General features: G+C 37.8%; 1 protein-coding gene across 1 annotated transcript in view; it reads left to right on the top strand.

Annotated features, from left to right (window-relative positions):
* Positions 1-12,455, top strand: part of myl2b (myosin, light chain 2b, regulatory, cardiac, slow) — a 28,841-nt gene extending 16,386 nt beyond the window's left edge. The window contains exons 5-7 of the mRNA XM_056464130.1: positions 5,381-5,459; positions 10,083-10,131; positions 12,198-12,455. Of these exons, the coding sequence (XP_056320105.1) occupies positions 5,381-5,459; positions 10,083-10,131; positions 12,198-12,302 (233 nt within the window). The 3' untranslated portion in view covers positions 12,303-12,455. The remainder of the gene's footprint in view (positions 1-5,380; positions 5,460-10,082; positions 10,132-12,197) is intronic.
* The last annotated feature ends 7,339 nt before the right edge of the window (positions 12,456-19,794 follow it).

Genomic DNA, 19,794 nt, shown 5'->3' with positions numbered 1-19,794 from the left:
CGCCCTACTCTGGCGGGGCGGAGGAGTGCAATGGCTTTCTATTACAATGTTCTCTGATATTCACAATGCAACCAGATTTATACCCCACAGATCGGTCCAAAATTGCATTCACCATCTCCCTTCTCTCTGGGTCGGCTCTCCGGTGGGCTGAGACCATCTGGCAGCAAGCTGGGCCGGTAACCAATTCCATTCATAACTTTACCACATATTTCAAGGAGGTCTTTGGTCGCGCAGATGGAGAAGTAGCAGCCGGAGAACAATTGTATCATCTGAAGCAGGGAGCCATGTCCACCCAGGACTATGCGCTCCGGTTTCGTACTCTGGCTGCTGCTAGTGGATGGAATGAGCGATCTCTCCTAACCACTTACCGGCTCGGATTGGAGCCCAACCTGAGGTTACAGCTGGCAGCCCTCGACGATACCATGGGGTTGGAAAAATTCATCCAACACTCACTTCGATGTTCTGATCGTCTGAAGGTCTACCAGCATGATCTCCCATCAATCTCACAAGCACTCCTTCGTCCGCCAGAGCCAGTCGCCCCTCCAGAACCAGAACCTATGATCGTCGAATCTGGTAGACTTATGATTACTGAGCGACAGAGGAGGCTGACCCGGGGTCTGTGTATGTACTGTGGTGCCGAAGGACATGTCAGGCTGGACTGTCCCATTCGTCCAGTACGTTCCTTGGTGAGTGTGTTCAGTTCTCCCATTGAAAAAATGCACCCTCTCACCACCAATGTTCAGTTAACTGCCCATTCTGTATCTATTTCAGTCACGGCTCTCATCGACTCCGGGTCAGCTGGAAATTTCATCTCGCACGCCCTCTGTCGCCACCTCCAGCTCCACACCGAAGCCTCGACGCACATCTACCAGATTCAACCTATAACCTCCGATATCCATTCCCAGGCACGTATCCATCGTAAATGTGAACCCGTCACTCTCAGAGTAGGTTTACTTCATAAGGAAGAAATTCAATTTCTGGTTCTGGAGGGAGCATCAATGGACATCATCCTAGGGCGCCCGTGGCTGGTGAAGCACGATCCCATCCTCTCTTGGGGCACCGGAGAAATCAAAAGATGGGGTAAAGAATGCGTCTCCAGCTGTTTTCCCGACCTACCCTTGCAGATCCAGAAACCCATAAATGTCTACGTCACGTCTGTCGAAAGTCCAGTTGAGAAACGATCCATCCAGATCCCGAAGATCTACTCCTCATACGAGGACGTATTTTGCCCCAAGAGAGCTTCCCAGCTACCTCCACATCGGCCATAGGACTGCGCCATTGACCTGCTTCCTGATGCTCCTATGCCCAGAGGTAGGATCTACCCGTTGTCCCTTCCAGAAACTAAGGCCATGGAGGAGTACATTCAGGAGGCTCTGAGTCAGGGGTATATTCGCCAGTCCACGTCACCCGCGGCCTCAAGCTTCTTCTTCGTGGCCAAGAAGGACGGAGGGCTGCGGCCATGTATTGATTATCGAGTCCTGAACCAAGGAACCATCAAATTCAGATACCCACTTCCTCTCGTCCCTGCGGCCCTGGAACAACTCCGATCCGCCAGGATATTCACTAAGTTGGACCTCCGCAGCGCCTACAATCTGGTACGAATACGCGAGGGGGACGAATGGAAGACGGCGTTTGTGACCCCTACTGGGCACTACGAATATCTGGTCATGCCCTATGGTCTGGTCAACGCCCCCTCCGTATTCCAGAACTTCATCCATGAAGTCCTCCGGGAGTTCCTCCATATCTCCGTCATTGTCTATATTGATGATATCCTGATTTACTCCCGGAGTGAGGCCGAACATCGCCACCACGTTGCGGAGGTCCTACAAACCCTACGGAACCATAAATTGTACCTCAAGGCTGAGAAGTGCTCATTTCACTTACCATCTGTTCAGTTCCTCGGATACATCATTGACCGAAAAGGGGTTCGCATGGACGAGGGGAAGGTCACTTCCGTCATCTCCTGGCCTGAACCAAAAACCATCAAAGAACTCCAACGATTCCTAGGGTTTGCCAATTTCTATCGCCGTTTCATCCACAACTACAGTCTTATCACCGCTCCACTCACCAACCTCCTAAAAAATCAACCCAAAACGCTATCCTGGTCACCCGAAGCGGCCGCAGCTTTCAAAAGACTCAAGAAGTCCTTCACGCAGGCTCCACTCCTGACTCACCCCAATCCCGACTTACCTTTCGTGGTCGAGGTGGATGCATCGACCACCGGAGTAGGAGCCATATTGTCCCAGCTCCATGGTAATCCCTCACTACTCCATCCATGGGCCTACTTCTCCCGTAAGCTCAGCCCGGCGGAAAAGAACTATGACATCGGGAACCGTGAACTTCTAGCCATCAAGCTCGCCCTGGAGGAGTGGCGACACTGGTTGGAGGGAGCTAAACACCCATTCCAGGTGATCACAGATCATAAGAACTTACAGTACCTTAAAGAGGCAAAAAGACTCTGTCCTCGTCAAGCCCGGTGGTCCTTATTCTTCTCCAGATTTCAGTTCTCCATATCATATCGACCAGGATCCAAAAACATCCGGGCGGATGCACTCTCCAGAATCCATGACCAACAGGAAATAAGTGAGACCCCGGCCAACATCCTCCCAGATCAGATCACTGTCTGTCCCATCACCTGGTCTGCTCCAACAGTTGTCGCCACCCCAGAGTCCAGAACTCCGCCGGGCTGTCCCCCCAATAGACGATTCATCCCTGAAAATCAACGGGTAGATCTCATTCACTCCAGTCATACCTCTCTGGGCACAGGACATCCCGGGGCCAACAACACCCTCTCGCTGCTATCCCAACGCTTCTGGTGGCCGAACATGGCGAGGGATGTGAGGAGATACATCCAAGGCTGTAGAGAATGTGCCATGTCAAAGAGTCCTCGTCATCTACCTGCAGGAAAACTCCATCCCTTGCCCATCCCAAACCGCCCCTGGTCACACCTAGGAGTTGACTTCATGACAGACCTCCCATCGTCTGAAGGTAATACTTGCATTTTAGTCATTGTAGATCGATTCTCCAAATTCTGTCGTCTGATTCCTCTGAAGGGTCTACCCACAGCCCTAGAAACGGCTGAAAACCTATTTAACCATGTCTTTCGATGTTTTGGGCTACCTGAAGACATAGTCTCGGACCGAGGACCCCAATTCATCTCCAGACTATGGAAAGCCTTTTTTAGACTCCTAGGTGTGACCGTCAGCCTCTCGTCTGGCTATCACCCACAGACCAACGGCCAGACTGAGAGGAAGATTCAAGAAGTGGGGCGGTTCCTCAGGACCTTCTGTCACGGTCATCAGAACTCCTGGAGCCAGTTTCTGGGCTGGGCGGAATACGCCCAGAATTCCCTGCGGCAACCTACCACCGGACTTACGCCATTCCAGTGTATTCTGGGCTTCCAACCTCCACTCTTTCCCTGGGATGGCGAACCTTCTGACGTCCCCGCAGTGGATTACTGGTGCCGGGAGAGCGAGAGGGTCTGGGACGATGCTCATCACCATCTCCAGAGGGCAGTTCGCCGAGCCAAGGAGGTGTCAGACAAGAAGAGGATTCCTGGACCTGCCTATGCTCCGGGGCAGAAAGTTTGGCTCTCCACCAGAGACATCCGCTTGCGACTGCCCTCCCGAAAACTTAGTCCCAGATTTGTTGGTCCCTTCACCATCCTGGAACAGGTCAACCCAGTCACCTATAAGTTACAGCTACCACCACAATATAGAATCCACCCCACATTCCACGTGTCACTCCTTAAACCCTTTCACGACCCTCTGATTCCCTCCACAGAGCCTGGCCATGAAGAGGAATTCCCTCTTCCACTGATGTCAGAAGAAGGGTCTATATACAAAGTCAAGGACATTCTACGGTCCCGACGTCGTGGTGGTCATCTGGAATACCTCGTAGACTGGGAGGGATATGGTCCAGAAGAGAGGTCTTGGGTCCCCAGATCCGATATATTAGATCCCGCACTTATGGAGGAGTTCCACTCCAATCACCCCGAGTTCCCAGCACCTCGTGGACGAGGTAGACCACCACGGCGTCGGCGGTCTAGGCCCTCAGGAGCGGGCCCTGGGGAGGGGGGTAATGTCACGGATTGGCCAGGCTCTTCCACCAGCATCACGCAACGATCACCGTCACCTGAGTATTAACCACGCACAGCTGCACCCAATCACTCCTATTCACTATATAAGCACACACCTCACTTCAGTCAGTGTCCGGTCTCGTTCCCACGAAGCGGACTCATAGCGAGTACCTCCTGGTAGTCACTATCACATTGATCTAATCTCTTGAACTTACCTGCTCTCTGTTTCGTTCCAGTCTGTCCAGTGTTCCCGGTGTCCTGTCTGTTTTGAGTGTGTCTTCAGTCTGTCTTCCCCGCAAGCCCTCTGGTGTGTGCATTCGGTCTCCCTAAGTGTCTGTCATCCATCCTGCTCCGAAGAAGGAATATCAGCTCAACCATACTACAGTTACATCCCCTTTGTTATCCTTGTCTGCTCCTCTGCTGTAATAAACATCTTTCATTATATACTCACCTAACTTGTCCGTCTGCTTCCCTAACACATATATATATATATATATATATATATATATACACATACATATATATATATATATATATATATATATATATATATATATATATATATATATGTACATACATATATATATACATACATATATATATATATACATACATATATATATACATACATATATATATACATACATATATATATATACATATATATATATACATACATATATATATATACATACATATATATATACATACATATATATATATATATATATACACATACATATACATACGTATATACATACATATACGTATATATATATATATATATATATATATATATATATATATATATATATATAAAAAAATATATATAGACACATATATATATACATATACATATATATACACATATACATATATATATACACACATACATATATTTTTTATATATATTTTATGCACTCCCCTACAAAATCACCCAATCAATGTAAAATGACGAATTCTTTCCAAATTCTTTCTTATATTCATATCTTAATATATATTGCAAAAAAGCTACACATCACAATATCAGTTTTTTGTCTAATATCACACAGCCCTAATTTGGAATGGAAACAAGTGGGACTTTTCTTTCCTTCTGATGTCCTGCAGAGTAATTGGATCATACTGGGAACACTAATAGGCCTATAGGGAGGCTCTTGTATTAGCCTACAGCACGTGGAAATTCCCATAGGATCAGATCCAAAATTACGGTAGAAATTCCACTAGGGATCCTGTATAAAGTATTTCTTATTGAGGACTCGAAAGACTAATTGTCTATTGCCTCCTTTTAAAAAACCCACGCAGGTGCCGATGCAGAAGAGACCATCCTCAATGCCTTTAAAGTGTTCGACCCAGAGGGAAAGGGGACCTTGAAGAAGGATTTGTGAGTCTCATTAAAGCTAAATAACACAACTACTGTACATCTAAATTCATTTCTACTTTGTTTTGGTGACCTATGATCAGTTTTGGGTGTAATTAGTTGAATAGTATCTAGGTGCTGTAATTAAATTACTTTTTCACTGACAAAATAAAGTAGAGATTACATTTTTGGGTCATTTAAATATAGTTGCTTATAATGTACATGTTTCAAAGCATCTTTACAAAAGGTGCATCATTACATTACAGTCAAAATCACAATCGTTAAAGGTGCTGTATTTAAGTTTTTGACTCTTCTAATGCATAAAAATACCATGATATGTTTGCAGATATTTCAGAAACATGCTAAGTGAATATTCTTGTTTATCTGAACACAATGCTAAAGTCAGATATTCTGCTTTGAAAATGTGCGGTACGTGCTGGAACATCTGTCTTTGTTTTGGTTATTTAACCCGGCCAATGCCAGTTCAGCCAATTATTTTTCAGAAGCCCGGGTTGTCTTAGTGGAAAACCGCATATTTCGTTCATTCAGGAAAGCTCTCAAAGTATGCTTCCATGACCGAAATGTGACCTCCTGTGGACAGTAGCAGACTCTGAAATGAGACGCAGTTTCAGAGTTCACATCAGGTGGTTATTAATAAGCAAATAATATAAATATTATGAACGTAAAGATTAGGTGAGCAGGTTACATTGTAGCCCCACGTCTTACCACAAGATTTGCTGTAATAAGCAATTTGGCTGTTTGCACCAGACGAAACACGACATCAATTTAAACACAGCCATTCAGAAGCACAGAATAGTGCACTCACTGCACTCCAACGAAATGGCAAGGTTTGCAATCTGATTAATACACATTAAACCTCTTTAAAATTATTAAATGTAGATGCTGAATCGCTGATATGTGTTGGCTTGCACTGAGTTACAGTCCTAAAGTTCAAACGGTTATTTTATTTTCAAGATCTGAGGTGAACTATCTGCTGTTGCTTGGCAATAAATGCTCGCATTATTAGCATTTAACACTGAATAAAGCACATGAGGTGTACCTGAGGTGAGCATTGTCGGTTTTCCATCAATTCGAGGTGTTGGTTAGGACAAAAACTCCTTTTAATATGGAAAATATTCCTTCTATCGCGTGCCATTGCTTTTATTTAGAACACTCGCTCCTGTTGGTCCTTAATCTGGCAACCTGCACTTGCGTTTGTTTTGATCCAGGAATGCAATACCTAGTTCAACCACTGTGTGTCAAACTTACATACTGCACCTTTAAGGAGTTGTGTAAAGAGATGGCAGTATATTTTACCTGCAGTTTTACAGTATATAGTGTCTTTCCAAAAGAAATAATATGTACGCGTAATAATAATACATGTACAATGAAGAGAATTTGAAGAGAAGAGTACATTAATTCAACAGTTCTGCATAAAATACATTCTGTATAAACACACACACACACACACACACACACACACGCACACACACATACACACACACACACACACGCACACACACATACACACACACACACACACACACAGTAAAAATGTTGACTAAACAGCTTGTTAAGTTGACTCAACTTAAAATTGTAAGGCAACTTGCTGCACAGCAATTTTAAGGTGACTCAACTTTCAACCCAAGTTCTGCACTTGACTCAATTTAAGTTGATTTAACTAAAAAGCTGTTAAGTCAACTTGTGCGTGTGTTTTGTCATCCAAATATGCATTTTTAGGTCATTTAAAATATAGTTACTTATAATGTACTTGCTTTAAAGGGCATCTATTTTACCCCTTTTACAAGATGTAAGTTAAGACTTTGGTCTCTCCAAAATGTGTCTGTAAAATTTCAGCTCAAACTACCCATCAGATTATTTATTCTATAATGTTAAACTATATAGTTTTATATTATATAATATATTTAATTATATAATATATTTAATTATATTATATATATATATATATATATATATATATATATATATATATATATATATATATATATATATATATATATATATATACATTATAATATAATTATAATTGGCATATAATTATAATCGGCCCCTCTACAGCGCCGGACCAGTTTATTTCATGTATTTGTGGTAGAGTTTGTTCAAGCCTTTCTGAAACAATGAGTCACACACAAATGTTGTTTGCAGTAAACACACAAACACACACGTGCACATATGCACGTTTACTGACACCATGTGGCTGTGGTGATTATAGTGGTTCAAAATTACACAGCGATTTTACAGTCTTTATAGTCTTTATTACAAACATACTCCGTTTTAAACTTATAAAATTAATTATTGAGGTGCAGCTGATCACAGAGAGTTGCAACATGTTTTAATCCCAGTTTCTTTGCAAAAAAATTTTCTGCGGACATGTGTATACAGTTGAAGTCATAATTATTAGCCCCCCTGAATTATTAGCCGCCTGTTTATTTATTTTTTTTCCCCAATTTCTGTTTAACAGAGAGAAGATTTCTGAACACATTTCTAAACATAATAGTTTTAATAACTCATTTCTAATAACTGATTTATTTTATCTTTGCCATGATGACAGTAAATAATATTTGACTAGATATTTTTCAAGACACTTCTATACAGCTTAAAGTGACATTTCAATGCTTAACTAGGTTAATTAGGTTAACTAGGCAGGTTAGGGTAATTAGGTAAGTTATTGTATAATGATGGTTTGTTCTGTAGACTATCCAGAAAAATAAATAGCTTAAAGAGGCTAATAATTTTGACCTTAAAATGGTTTTTAAAAAATTTAAAACTGCTTTTATTCTAGCTGAAATAAAACAAATGAGACTTTCTCCAGAAGAAAAAACATTATCAGACATACTGTGAAAATTTCCTTGCTCTGTTAAACATCATTTGGGAAATATTTAAAAAAGAAACAAAAAAATCAAAGGAGGGCTAATAATTCTGACTTTAACTGTACATGTTATTATAGAATGATGGCGCCTGTCAATCAATTCAGTGGGCCTCAAAATCACTGGGATTTGGATCCTATTGTAACGTCAGGCGGTTTAAAAAAATGAAACCTATTGTGTTCCTATCACTCCAACATGACAGTGGACATACTATACATACACACAGTTCTGTCTAAACAGCTTTGATTTTCATCATAGGTGCCCTTTAAATACAGTGCTCAGCATAAATGAGTACACCCTGTTTAGAATATATATTTTTATCCATTTATGAGAGAATTTCGCCAATATATTTTGGTGCATTTGAACAAAGCAGATTTACTAAAAAGATACATTTATTAAAATAATATTTTTGTCACCAAAAATCTTTAGAAATAAAATATAATACATTTAAACTCATGTGAAATATTGCAAAATGAAAAAAAAAACTACAACGTTTCAGCAAAAAATATTTTATATTTCCTAAATATATTTATATTTTTTTATAATAGATTTTTTTTCTCTTTTTTAATTTTTATTTAAGATTTTTCCCTAATTTAGATTACACTGAAAAAAGTGTTGCATGCAAAACTGTTGCAAACTATTTATTTGTGTTGAATTTAAACAAATTAAATTGAGCAATGTTCAACTTAATTTGTTTGTTTAAATTCAGCACAAATAAATTGTTTACAACCACTTAACGTTAAAAAAATGAGTAAATCCAAGGAGTTATCTTTGAATAATTTTTTTCAGTGTAGTTCCAGATTTGGCTTCAGTACTGACTAATGTATATGGTCAAATATAATATTGTAAAGCTTCCTGTTAAATGTATTAATTTAACAGATTATTTGGTGAGGGATGCACACATATATGCTGAGCACTGGAAGTTCAACAGTTCTGTATAAATCAATTCAGACAAGCACGGTAATTGCACTGTAAAAAACGTTGACTCAACTTAAAATTGCCAACTTGCAACTTTTTTTACAGTGTGTGTGTGTGTGTGTGTGTGTGTGTGTTGTTATCCAAATATTCAGTATTTATTAGCTAAAGGTTTCCTTTATCAAAATGATTTCATGTGCATTAGGAAACAGTTAATCGAATGAAAAACGCATGAAATATAAGGTATAAATTCAGAAGAGCAGAGTAATTGTACGCATATTTGTATGCCGATATTTTGCTGAATAACTCGATTTTTCGACTAAATGTTGCATTTGTCCGACAATTTCACATACTTAAGAAACTATTATTCATTCACTTTCCTTCAGCTTATTCTCTATTTCAGAGGTCGCCACAGCAGAATGAACCGCCAACTATTCCAGCATGTGTTTGTTACAATTTTTTAACATTTTGTGTTTTTGATACAACATTATAAGTGTTAAGGGATTTTAATAAAGCTAAAAGATCCTGTTTAATCCACATTTAAAGAATTGAAATTATATTTGAATTAACAGTTGAGATTTATAGGAATTCTAAATAGTATTGAGTCAAGTATTTAATCTACGTATTGAATAATTAAGGAACATTTTCAGACATCATAATTCAAAACATCATTTAATACTATTTTAATAATGTAAGTAAAGAGGTTTTGAAGTATCTTACTCAGCTGAAATGATATAGGTTACTAAAATATTAGATGCCGTACATGTAGACTGCCCAATGCCTGTGTTTGCTAGAAGTGAATCGATTATTTCGAAAGGTTAAACCCGAGTTTGTCTCTCCACAGTTTGTCACGGATGTTGACAACACAAGCGGACAGATTCTCTCCAGAAGAGGTTTGACATCTTGAGATTATTTGTTTTATGTCTAACACTTCAGCTGAGCCGTATGTCACAATGGCAATTGTACTCTACATGAATGATGACATTATATTGTGTTTGTCTATAGATTAAGAGCACAAACGTTGAAATCCACACTGTGTAAACATCAGCTAACAATAGAAACACCATAATAATATTAGTGAACCTGGACCACAAAATTAGCCTATTTTTTTTTAAGAGTTTATTTTTGGCACACAGAAAAAATTGTTAATTGGATTTACTATTTTTTTTTAAGGTAAGTGGTCGCAAACAATTCATATGGCCTGAATTTAAACAAACAAATTAAATTTAGTGATGTTCAACTTAATTTGTTTGCTTAATTCAGCCCCTACAAACTGTTTACAACTATTTACCTTAAAAAAAATAGTAAATCCGGTTAATCATATTTTTTTTGTGCAAGAGCTCAAACTACATTGTGTTGGATGTATATATTATTGATGTTATAATACACAATCTATTATAAATGAATTTTCTCTTATTGCAAAACTCCTTATTATGTACGAATATTATGTATAGATCATGTTCCATGAAGATGTACATTTCTTACTGTAAATATATCAAAACTAATTGGTAATATAAATTGTTATAAGAGCTTAATTTGAACTACTTTAACACTTAATTGTTCAGGGCGATGACCAAAAAGTTCCTTTTTTTTTGTTTTAAATGTTCCCTTCATCTCAGAGGCATGAAATTCTGGGTGATGAAGGTGAAGAAGGGGGGGGGGGGTGATTTTGTGACTATATTTCATAAATTCGTGAAGAAAAGTTTTCCGAAGCATCAAGAAAAATAACCTGAAAACAAATGAGTCTCTATTGACCCCTGCTGGATATATGTGAAAATTGCACTTTATTTTTTAACAATAATTCTAAAGGTTTTATCCCTACGATAGGAGCCAATATCCAGAAACATTTTATATTGAATTTATGTCAGAATTACAATGATTTCTTGAATTAAAAAATTATTTTCATAAGCCAAATTATCAGCACATGCTCATTGCGGATACATACCCCTGTCTACATTTCTGGAGAACGCGAAATGTGTACCCAGAGGTACATTTGGCTCTATTTCATCTCTAAAACGGGGCGGTATGATGCCACAACAGCTTCTGTTACTTTTTGCGCAATACTGCCGACCGCTTACCTTCGTGTGGATGGCTTTTCCGGTGTTACCAGTTTGCCTGGTGGCTCGCCGCATTTGCCGATGGACTTGGGACACGGAGCGGAGTTGACCGCAACAACAGGGTTCGAGTTTGACTAAGAACGGTTCCAGAAACCAGGTAAAACAAAAGCAAAATTAATTAAATATGTAAACAACAGGCTGAAAATGTGGTAAAATCACTCATTTTGCTTTTGAAAATGCTATCATTTGGGTTTAGGGAAGAGGATGTATGGGTCAGTCGGTCAGTCAGTCAGTCGACAGGAGGCTTGCCTGGTGGGCTGAAGTGTATATTGCGCCCTCTGGTGGATTTACACTTGAAGAGGACACACAAGAGAAATTTGAGCTCATCAAAAAGTGTACACAATGGCCTCTGGAGAATTTGCAAAAGCTAAAACTGGGAGCAGACATATATCCACTTACGTATTTCGCTGTCCCCAAAAATGTAGACCTGGGAACATATCCACAATGAGCCTGGATTGCAAATTATGATGTTGCATGTTTGTGTAGTAAATGGGCATCCCAATACAAAATATCCACAAAAATACTGCAAAAATGCAAAGTTGAGAAGTAAATGTAAAGAATAATATACAGTTTATCATAATAAAACATATATTTCCTTATGTAATTGCCCTGTAAAAGTTTGGGGTCATTATGAAGAGGAAGGAACCTGATTTTTTGGGGAGTCAATTGAGGTTTAAAGGCAATATTTCTTATTATTTTATATTATAGTTGTTTCCTGGCCAGATATTGTCCATTAATGGAAAGCTTATTTATTCAGCTTCCAGAATCTCAACAAAATATACACTTATGATTTGATATGGTCTTGTGGTCCAGGGTCACATTTCCGACCGATCTTTCCTCAGATGGAGCAGATGTTTAGTGCTTTTCCTCCAGACGCTGCTGGAAATCTGGACTACAAGAATCTGGTGTACATCATCACTCACGGGGAGGAGAAAGACCAAGAGTGAATCTCTCACTTTCAACAATGCTCATTTAAACACCAGGACTCTCTCAGATCCAGTCCTGAATTTATGATCTAACAAACATTGTCCGGTGCTACAGCATACCATCTGTATTTTATCTCTGAACTGAACCATTAAACCAAATCATACTGAAATGTATTTATTATTGGAGTTGGTGTCGTGATTTTTAGTTTCAGTTTATAAATGTTTGCACAACACAACAATAATTAAAAATGACAGATCACACAACACATAAATAACTAAAACACAGAAAACAAACAAAACAAATACTTTTCATCTAAAAATAGCTACATAAATATATGTATTTGGTATATTTTAGTATTTTATGTACAGTATGTGTTTGCTTTTATGTATACATATATCAATAAATATACAAAATATACATGTATATATTATGTAAATACAAATTTATGTAAATTAAGCGTGATTAATCATTTGACAGCACTACATTAAATTTTTTTATTATACTTTTTTTTAATCCCGGGCAAACTATAAGAAATAAGACTTAATAGGAGATACTGTGATTTTTTTCTTGCAGTTAAACATCACAAATATTCATAAAAGAACTCAAATTTCACATTTAATCATGCTAATCATGTTGTCTTCAACTGTATATTAGACACTGGTCCTTATGAATGAAATTCAGCAATCATTCATTCATTTTCCTTTGGCTTAGTCCTTTATTCATCAGGGGACGCAGCACGTTTTACACAGCAGATACCTTTCCAGCTGCAACCCAGTACTGGGAAACACCCGTTTACACTCATTCACACACATACAATACGGCCAATTTTTAGTTTATTCAATTCCCCTACAGCACATGTGTTTGGACTGTGGGGCAAACCGGAGCACCTGGAGGAAACACACGCCAATAGAAATGCCAACTGACCCAGCCGGGACTCGAACCAGAGACCTTCTTGCAGTGAGGTGACAGTGCAAACCACTGAGCCATCGTGTCACCCATCAGCAATAAAAATGAACAAATAAATGATACTGAATAAATTAATAGCACATTAAATAGATAGCATTCTCACACTAAACCGCCAGCTAGGCTAAGATGTAGATTTAGTCTCGGTTTTCACTGATTTTCACTGAACTCCTAGTGGCAACTTCTAGCAGTTGTTGAGCATTTCAATTAACGGCTCATAAGAGTCATTCATTCTGAAAACAGATTATTAGATTATTAATATTTATTAGATTACTGCTTGCCCTGTGTGTTGTAGATTTACTAACAAAACAGCTCTTAAGACTCATTTATTCATGAAACAACTGACACAGGTGGCACTGTACACAGTTCTTCATCCATTCATTCATTATCTTTTCGGTTTAGTCCCTTTATTAATCTGGGGTCGCCACAGCGGAATAAACCGCCAACTTATCCAACACATGTTTTTACACAGCGGATGCCCTTCCAGCTGCAACCCATCTCTGGGAAACATCCATACACACTCATTCACACTACGGACAATTTAGCCCACCCAATTCACCTGCACTACATGTCTTTGGACTTTGGGGGGAAACCAGAGCACCCGGAGGAAACCCACGTGAACGCAGGGAGAACATGCAAACTCCACACAGAAGCGCCAACTGACCCAGCCGAGACTTGAACCAACGACCTTCTTGCTGTGAGGCGACAGCACTACCTACTGAGACACTGCAACGCCTTGTACACAGTTCTTGTACAGGCCAATTAAATTTAAACAGCAATATTAAACAATGTAAACAAAGTCGCTCTTGTTGTAGAACCTCCGATTCAGTGTCCTATTGGAAAATGACAAGGAGTAATAAACGGCAGAAAACAGTAAACTACTTGCTCTACAAACAAGTGTGATCATGACTATACATAAACATAATAAGAAAATATCAGTTTGCAGCATCAGGCAGCAGAACGAGCTGTTTTTAACAAAGAAAAAGAAAATCAACTAAAGTAAATGACAGCGGAAGTCTTGGACCGAAAAGATTCAAATGGGTGTATGAGGTCAATAAACTGCAAAATAGAGATTTTTCAACCCAGGTTCATTCTGAAAACATAGCCCTAAGTATATTTCTGGAGAGCGCCAAATACATCCCAGTAGAAATCCTAGTAGTTTTTTTTGCAGTTTTGTTTTCGCAAATCCACCAGAGGCCGCTGTGTCCGCCTTTTCAGACCTCGAATTTCTCTAGTGAGTGCCATTCTCGCCTGCTCTTCTCGCATACATCCTCCAGAGGGCGCTGTCGACTGACTGACCCATCCTCCTCCTTCCCTAAATCCAACTGATAGTGTTTTCAAAAGCACTGATTGACCCCGTCCACCCACTTCCATAAACCCACTCGACAATGTTTTCAAAAGCAATCCAGAAAAAGAAAAGCCGCCTGATTTTTACCACGTTTTCAGATTTGACCACATTCTCACCCTGTTATTTACTTGTTTATTTTATTTTTTGGGGTTTTGTTTTTGTTTTACCTGCTTCCTGGAACCGTTTATTTCCAGACTCGAACCCCGTGATCGCGATCAACACCTCTCTGCGTCTCAACTCCGCCGACGTACGTTGTGAGCTACTAGAGAAACTGGAAACAGAGGGAAAGCCGTCCATACTGAGGTAATATTTGAGGTCAGTAGGTAAGCATGAAAAGGAACGGCGTAGCGTTCGCTTTAAAGACGAAATGCAGCCATACATACTTTTGGCTACATAATTGACAATCTCCAGAAATGTATATAGGGCTGCTTTTTCAGAATGAGCCTGTAAGAGCCAGTTATGCATAATTCATTTGTGATAATAATTTACTTAAAAAGGTTAAAATATGATGAAAATTGATATTTAAATAAAATAAGAATTCATTGTGATTATATTATCTAAAATGCATAATTTAATAATTGATACAATTTAAAAACCTTTACTTTGGTATTTTGGCTTCCGACAGTAATACGTCTTGAGGTCATTAGTTCATACGTTTAAGGCAGATTGCAGTTATGGATGTTGGAAGCAACACAGTTTTTTGACCGAGCTACAATATTGATTCTATTGTAACTTTGTTTGCATTTCTTCAGTAAACCTTTTTTAAAAGAAGATTCAGTCTTACTCGCGTTTTTTCAAATACTGGTTGTTGGAATAGAAGCTGCAAAAGGTGGTACATAAGGATTTGCACGAAAGGTGTGCCACTACAGAGCCTATGCTGAGATGTTTTACTTTGAAAAAAAACTAAACTGGTTCATTACTCCCACCAACTGCATGAGTAAAGGACTTACAAAAGCCTACAGTGCAATATCTCACAACCCTGAACCTCAAACACAGCCATGAAGCATTTTTACACAAACAATTCTGCTGAAATGAATCATCTTTAGGCTAAACAAACACAAATTCCAACAACCAGAATCATCCGCTTCTTAAAACCCCATGAGTTCACAGTGTTTTCATAGATTCGCAAGGTAATAGGTCAACAAGTTAGACTAATTATTATCAGTACTTACAATAACCTTGATTTCTACAGTGCTTTCACATGTTGTTTTTATTTTACCTTCGCTGAATAAATGCAAAATGTAGAACAAAAGACTGGCATTGACACCTAGACATTTCTGAGCCAAAGGGAACAACACATTCAACTCCATTTACAATTGGATCTGAGTGAAAATACCAGTGCTTGCGAGCACATTGATGATGTGAATATCTTCATAAAGTTGAAGGAGAGAAATTATATTTAATATGGTTAGTCACTGATTGAATTTAAAATGAATTATTTTTATTAACCCCACGTCAGCAGCAAGGCTACTTTCACACAGAGAAAAACTACAGAAAATGCTCAATATTAGAGGCTTAAATGGTTCTATGGCGCTTTATATTTGGAAGCCTTTTTACCCAAGTAAGTTTCTGACAAATGTAAAAGTATGTTTTCACAGTTCTTGAGGCTCCTATAAATGAGACCAAATTATAATTAGAAAACAACAGCCTTTAAGTATGTATATTTTTGTTCATTTCAATGAACATCAGGGCAGAACAGTTTACTCCCCGAACATTATACCAACATAAAATACAAAATAGAATCATTCATGATTGCTGGTATAATCTTGAAATTTATTTTCAAAATCCCAAACATTACCATTGTAACATTTTGACTTTGATTTTGAGGTTTTCATTGTATAGATTGCACCTTGTTTTTAATATCTACCTTACCACTCCACATAATATCCACATCTGAGATGTTTCCATCTGCTAAATGCTCAACAACTTCAATATCTGCATTTGAAATTGTTTCAGCAATGAATTGGTATATCAATATAGTATATATATATATATATATATATATATATATATATATATATATATATATATATATATATATATATATATATATATATATATATATATATATATATATATATATATACATATATATATATATATATATATACACATTTATATATATATATATATATACACATTTATATATATATATATATATATATATATATATATATATATATATATATATATATATATATACATATATACATATACATATACACACACACACACTTGAAGTCAGAATTATTAGCCCCGCTTTGAATTATTATTATTATTATTTTTTTTTTTTTTATATTTTCCAAATTATGTTTAACAGAGCAAGGAAATTTCCACAGTATTTCTCATAATATTTTTTCTTCTGGAGAAAGTCTTATTTGTTTTATTTCGCCTTGAATAAAAGCAGTTTTTAATTTTTTAAACACAATTTTAAGGTCAAAATTATTAGCCCCAATAACTAGGCAGGTTAGGGTAATTAGGTTAGGGTAATTAAATAAATTAATTTAAATACACACATATATATATATATATATATATATATATATATATATATATATATATATATATATATATATATATATATATATATATAAAGATCAATCAGCATTAGTGGAGATTTACTTTCAGTAACAGATCTTGAACCCATTGTCCATCCTAATGTACAGACATATTTTTAAAAATCCTGATCTAAAGCTTGCTATGTTACAATAGATTTTAAACTTTAATTAGGAAGTCCAATTCCTCTTTTTAACATACAATCTATGAAATACTGGCAAAGATATCAATAAATGTGAATAAATACATTGAAAATGTGGCTTACATCTGTGTCTGGAGTGAAGTGATGCCATGCTTTAACACTGAACATGCTGAGACTTACCACCATTTAACTGGATGACAGTCGTCCACTCACATGGACTGGAGGCTTTACATTAGATGAAATGCTCAGGAACCACAAAAAACAAGGGCTGAGGGGATGTCTATTGTGAAGGACACTGGGTTCGAAGGGGTTAATAAACACTTCAAAGTTGTCAAGAAAAAGGAAACTCATTTACTAGTGGCCATATTAAATTTATTTGCATAAACAGAAATTTTCAGACTGTTCTTATGTTGTTCAACTGCAAAAAAATCAGGATGTATGGTAATTTCTAAAACTGCACGGCGCTTTTTAGTTTGAAAATCAGATTTTATAGTGAGTATTGAAGAGTTCACTTGCAAAAAAAAATTGATTTCTGAAAATTAAAAAAAACTTTTAAGGTTATCTGTTTTATGAAAGTATAGAAACTCTTCACGCCACTGAGGTTATTGAGAAATTTAATCTCAGAATTTAAAAAAAACGTTGTTGCAATTTGTATAACAATGAACAAACAAGAGCAGTACCAGAAAGAGTGCAATAATAAAATGAAAGAAAAAACAATAATGCCTGACAAGTCCATCTTCAATTGTTGCAAATAATAACAAATTGTTCAAAAAAATGGTTTATGGCCTTAAAAACATAGGGATTTTTTTTGTACGTTTTTTTAATTCCTCCTCCCTCAGTAGCAGTTGATGGCCAGTAGACTGAATATTTATTTAGAGTAGGGGTCCCATGTTTTTGTATGATTTATTTATATAAATGCCAAATGTGAAATGTTAGATATCTCTGTGAGTGTATGCTGCAAATAAAATTTACTTATGCGGACAAATATAGTTAACTAACTATTTCTTGTCTCTTTAAATTATGAAGGTAGTGAATCATTTCTGTCCTAAAATAAGTAAAACTGGGCTTTTTACTGGCCGTTTACACTGCATCTGGAAAGCATTCATATCGCTTCACTTTTTCCACATTTCTTTATGTTACAGCCTTATTCCAAAATGGATTAAATAAATTTATTTCCTCAACATTCTACACACAACACCCCATAATGAAAAAAACCTTTTAAAAAAAAAAAAATCACATGTACATCAGTATTCACAGTCTTTGCTCAATACTTTGTTGATGCACTTTTGGCAGCGATTACAGCCTCAAGTCTTTTTGAATAAGATGCCACAAGCTTGGTACACCTGTCTTTGGGAATGTTTGCCCATTCCTCTTTGCAGTTCAGGTTGGATGGGAAGCGACGGTGTACAGCCATTTTCAGATCTCTCCAGAGATGTTCAATAGGATTTAGATCTGGGCTCTGGCTGGGCCACTCAAGGACATTCCCAGAGTTGTTGTGAAGCCACTCCATTGATATGTTGGCGGTGTGCTTTGGGTCATTGTCTTGCTGGAAGATGAACCGTTGCCCCAGTCTGAGATCAAGAGCACTCTGAAGCAGGTTTTCATTCAGGATGTCTCTGTACATTGCTGCATTCATCTTTCCCTCTATCCTGACTAGTCTTCCAGTTCCTGCTGCTGAAAAACATCCCCACAGCATGATGCTGCCACCACCATGCTTCACTGTAGGGATGGTATTAGCCTGGTGATGAGCGCTGCCTGGTTTTCTTCAAGCATAACGCCTGGCATTCACTCCAAAGAGTTCAATTTTAGTCTCATCAGACCAGAGAATTTAGTTTCTGATGGTCTGAGAGTCCTTCAGATGCTTTTTGGCAAACTCCAGGCGGAGATTGGCTCCCGTCTGGCCACTCTACTATACAGGCCTGATTGGTGGATTGCTGTACAGATGGTTGTCCTTCTGTAAGGTTCTCGTCTCTCCACAGAAGAACGCTGGAGCTCAGACAGAGTGACCATCGGGTTATTGATCACCTCCCTCTCTAAGGCCCTTCTCCCCCAATCACTCAGCTTAGAGTCCTGGTTTTTTCAAACATCTTCCACTTATGCATGATGGAGGCCACTGTACTGATTGTAACTTTCAGAGCAGCAGAAATGTTTCTGTAACCTTCCCCAGCCTTGTGCCTTGAGACAATCCTGTCTCTGAGGTCTACAGACAATTCCTTTCCTTTGTCTTCATGCTTGGTTTGTGCTTTGACATGCACTATCAACCCTGGGAGCTTATATAGACAGGTGTATACCTTTTCAAATCATGTCCAATCAACTGAATTGACCACAGGTGAACTCCAATGAAGCTGCTGAAACATCTCAAGTATGATCAATTGAAACAGAATGTACCTGAGTTCAATTTAGAGTTTCATGGCAAAGGTTGTGAATACTGATGTAATTTTTCAGGTTTTTTATTTTTAATAAATTTGCAACAATTTCAACAAACCTTTTTCACATTGTCATT

Source organism: Danio aesculapii, chromosome 8 (genome assembly GCF_903798145.1).
Source record: "Danio aesculapii chromosome 8, fDanAes4.1, whole genome shotgun sequence".
In the NCBI taxonomy this organism is placed as follows: domain Eukaryota; kingdom Metazoa; phylum Chordata; class Actinopteri; order Cypriniformes; family Danionidae; genus Danio; species Danio aesculapii.
The sequence above is the reverse complement of the archived record's forward strand: the minus strand, read 5'-3'. Positions and strand labels throughout refer to the sequence as shown.